At 40.1% G+C, this 1736-nt stretch overlaps 1 protein-coding gene across 1 annotated transcript; it reads right to left on the bottom strand.

Annotated features, from left to right (window-relative positions):
- Positions 1-281: 281 nt before the first annotated feature.
- On the bottom strand, positions 282-1531 carry LOC148874604 (glycine-rich RNA-binding protein 2, mitochondrial-like). Its single transcript, XM_088963030.1, has 4 exons — positions 1367-1531; positions 1210-1278; positions 640-743; positions 282-555 (listed from the first exon to the last, which is right to left on the bottom strand). Exons 1-4 carry the CDS (start codon positions 1470-1472, stop codon positions 412-414), a joined length of 423 nt encoding a protein of 140 aa, XP_088819156.1. The 5' UTR covers positions 1473-1531; the 3' UTR covers positions 282-411.
- Between the last annotated feature and the right edge of the window lie 205 nt (positions 1532-1736).

A 1736-nucleotide genomic window follows, 5' to 3' on the forward strand; every position in this document is an offset into this window, starting at 1 on the left:
GCCCATAGCCCAAAAACTCAGGCCCAACACGTGTAAAAACTCAGGTTGGGTCGGATCAGGCTCGGTTGGACCCACCCAAGTTGCACCTCTACTTGATTGGCCCAGAGTGATCACCTTTATAACTTAAATGTGTAACATTGCACAAAAAATAACGGATCATGTGACAGTGTTTATTGCATAGGAAAAGTTATTTCCTTATAGCAAGTGGTTGGATATGCGTGATTCGTTCACAGACTTGCACATTTGAGGATGTAGGTTAAAATTTTTTGGTACCCGAGAAGTAAGCAAGAAGAAACAGGCGTAGACAACTTGTATTAAAATCATATCGATGTGGTCTACCAAATCCATTAAAAGAAGAAGAACCCAGCAAAACTTAAGAGCACCTGCATACCTACAAAAAGCTAATAGTCCTTAGAACCCATCATCCCTTCCTCCAGCACCAGCACCAAAGCCTCCATCACCGCGGTAACCACTAGCAAAGCCTCCGCCACCAAAATTGCCACCACGCGGTCGATCATTAGCATAGCTAACACGAATATTCCGCCCATTTAGTTCCTGAAAAAGGAAACACCTAGTGTCAGTTCATTCCATTCAGCATGCAGGGACATCAGATAAGTGACATTCATTTCTCGTTAAAACCTGGCCATCCATGGCTAGTGCTGAACTTGCAGACTCATCAGTGCTGAAGTTCACAAAACCAAATCCCCTGGACCTTCCAGTGTCTCTGTCAGTGATAACCCTTGCTGCATACAAATAAACCATCAGTTCAATTACTCGTTGTAAGATTACAGGGAATAATAGCCTAAATTTGATTTGTCTTTAATGAGAATACTTCCAAAATTAACTTCTTAAGAGGAAAACATATCCGCCAGTGTGAACTTGTCTTACACTGCCAGTCCCAGCATTAAAAGTTTTGTGAAACTCTAATGATATGGATCCTGATTTGTCTAGAAGAAATCAGGGTAGACCAAAACAGACATGGTTAAGACTACATCCAACCGGACCAACCCCATATAGTTGGGAAAAGGCATGGATGATAATGATAATCTTGATGATTAAGAGGACGGAAACAACAGAAAAAACTTCATCCAAACTTTTGATACTCCCACAGAATAATTCAATTGCCCTTGTTCTTGATGCACTGATACTGCATTTTCACCTGCTAGCATAAAGATCACTACTTCATACAACACCTACATTATAACTCACCTTCAGTTACATCACCAAAACTGGAAAATGCATCTTTGAGCGACTGATCATCAGTCCCATATGAAAGACCTAATGCCATTGAGGATCTCACCATTAGTAAAACGGTAATGCAATATGTATTTGTAATGACACAAGACAGCATTCTTTAAATGCATACCTCCAATGAAAAGCTTTGTAGCCATACAACGAATGGCATTAACCATAGCTGGGACAGGAACCGGTCCATTTGATAAAAGCAAACCACAATCAACCACATTGATCATAAAATCACATCAAAACAATGATGTAAAAAAGAACCACCATTTCCCGTCCCCTTTCTTGCAAGATCTGATAGTAATGAACAGTTACTGGCAGATAGTAAACTGATTCTAGAAAGGTTGTTCTGAAGAGCTAAAAGCCTAAAAAACGTGCAACCTAACTACCTAAGGGCTGGGAAGAAAGCCATAATACCATCATATTAATATAGAATTTGAGATATGATCAAACCAAGCTTAAAACTACATCTGTACCGTCCCACCTTACAACCA

Source organism: Nelumbo lutea, chromosome 1 (genome assembly GCF_056320005.1).
Source record: "Nelumbo lutea isolate HS-2025 chromosome 1, American lotus-T2T, whole genome shotgun sequence".
Classification (NCBI taxonomy): Eukaryota; Viridiplantae; Streptophyta; class Magnoliopsida; order Proteales; family Nelumbonaceae; genus Nelumbo; species Nelumbo lutea.

Coding starts and splice junctions, on each gene's coding strand:
- LOC148874604 (XM_088963030.1), bottom strand. CDS start 1,472: ATGATCAATGTGGTTGATTGTGGTTTGCTTTTATCAAATGGACCGGTT. Junction 1,279..1,366: donor TACAAAGCTTTTCATTGGAG/GTATGCATTTAA, acceptor CAATGGCATTAG/GTCTTTCATATGGGACTGAT. Junction 556..639: donor CACTAGCCATGGATGGCCAG/GTTTTAACGAGA, acceptor TTCCTTTTTCAG/GAACTAAATGGGCGGAATAT.